Here is a 691-nt window from a genome sequence, read left to right on the forward strand (position 1 = left end):
TGTATTTTTGTTTTAAAGTGAGCAAAAGAAATATCTTGAAATTTTTTCAGAGTAAGTCAGGTGCTGGAAGTGGGCCAATGAAGAGGATCGTTTATGGTTCGACAACATTGACAAATTCCAAGCAGTTTTTGAAACAAGTGAGTTCGTCTTGATTTGTTTTTGTTTATTGATAATCTATTATTCAGTTTTATATCAAATTACATAGTCATCTCTCATCATCGGGGCACAATCAAATGATTTGGTTTTAGATATAAAAAGAGTTAGATTCTTCGTAGTGTTTGAGAGAAAATCCTGAGGCAGATTTATGGTCTATTGGAAATGATTCGACATGGAGAAGGCTCGGAGACAGAGAAGTATGCTCCTTGCTAAATGGAGATGATTTAAGAATTACCAAGCTCAGTAGGCTGCCTTCATCATATTGCAAGAACATGGTCGGTCCCATGAGATCCCTAAAAACCTGAGGAAAAAATTTTAGGGTCAAGTTTTTCACTATGTGGGACCACCATGAAATAAAAGTTGACCTCTCTAGACCGGGTTCGAACCAGCATCACTGTAGTTGTAGGATTGCTGAGATAGATGCCATAACTCTCCCAGTCACAGATGGCCCACTCTTGAAGAGTCAAGGGTTCAGTATTTAGTAGGGGCATTCATGATCTTTGGTTTAACATGTTAAAGCGTGTTAAATGGAAAA

The 691-nt window shown here is 37.8% G+C and overlaps 1 protein-coding gene across 1 annotated transcript in view; it reads left to right on the forward strand.

Moving 5' to 3' along the window:
* The window catches only part of Slh (sec1 family domain containing Slh), a 22,607-nt gene that overhangs the window by 19,369 nt on the left and 2,547 nt on the right, over positions 1–691 (forward strand). Inside the window, exon 14 of the mRNA XM_014421526.3 lies at positions 51–137. Within this exon, the coding sequence (XP_014277012.1) occupies positions 51–137 (87 nt within the window). The remainder of the gene's footprint in view (positions 1–50; positions 138–691) is intronic.

This window comes from Halyomorpha halys, unplaced genomic scaffold (genome assembly GCF_000696795.3).
Source record: "Halyomorpha halys isolate HHAL.00 unplaced genomic scaffold, Hhal_1.1 Scaffold19.1, whole genome shotgun sequence".
NCBI lineage: Eukaryota > Metazoa > Arthropoda > Insecta > Hemiptera > Pentatomidae > Halyomorpha > Halyomorpha halys.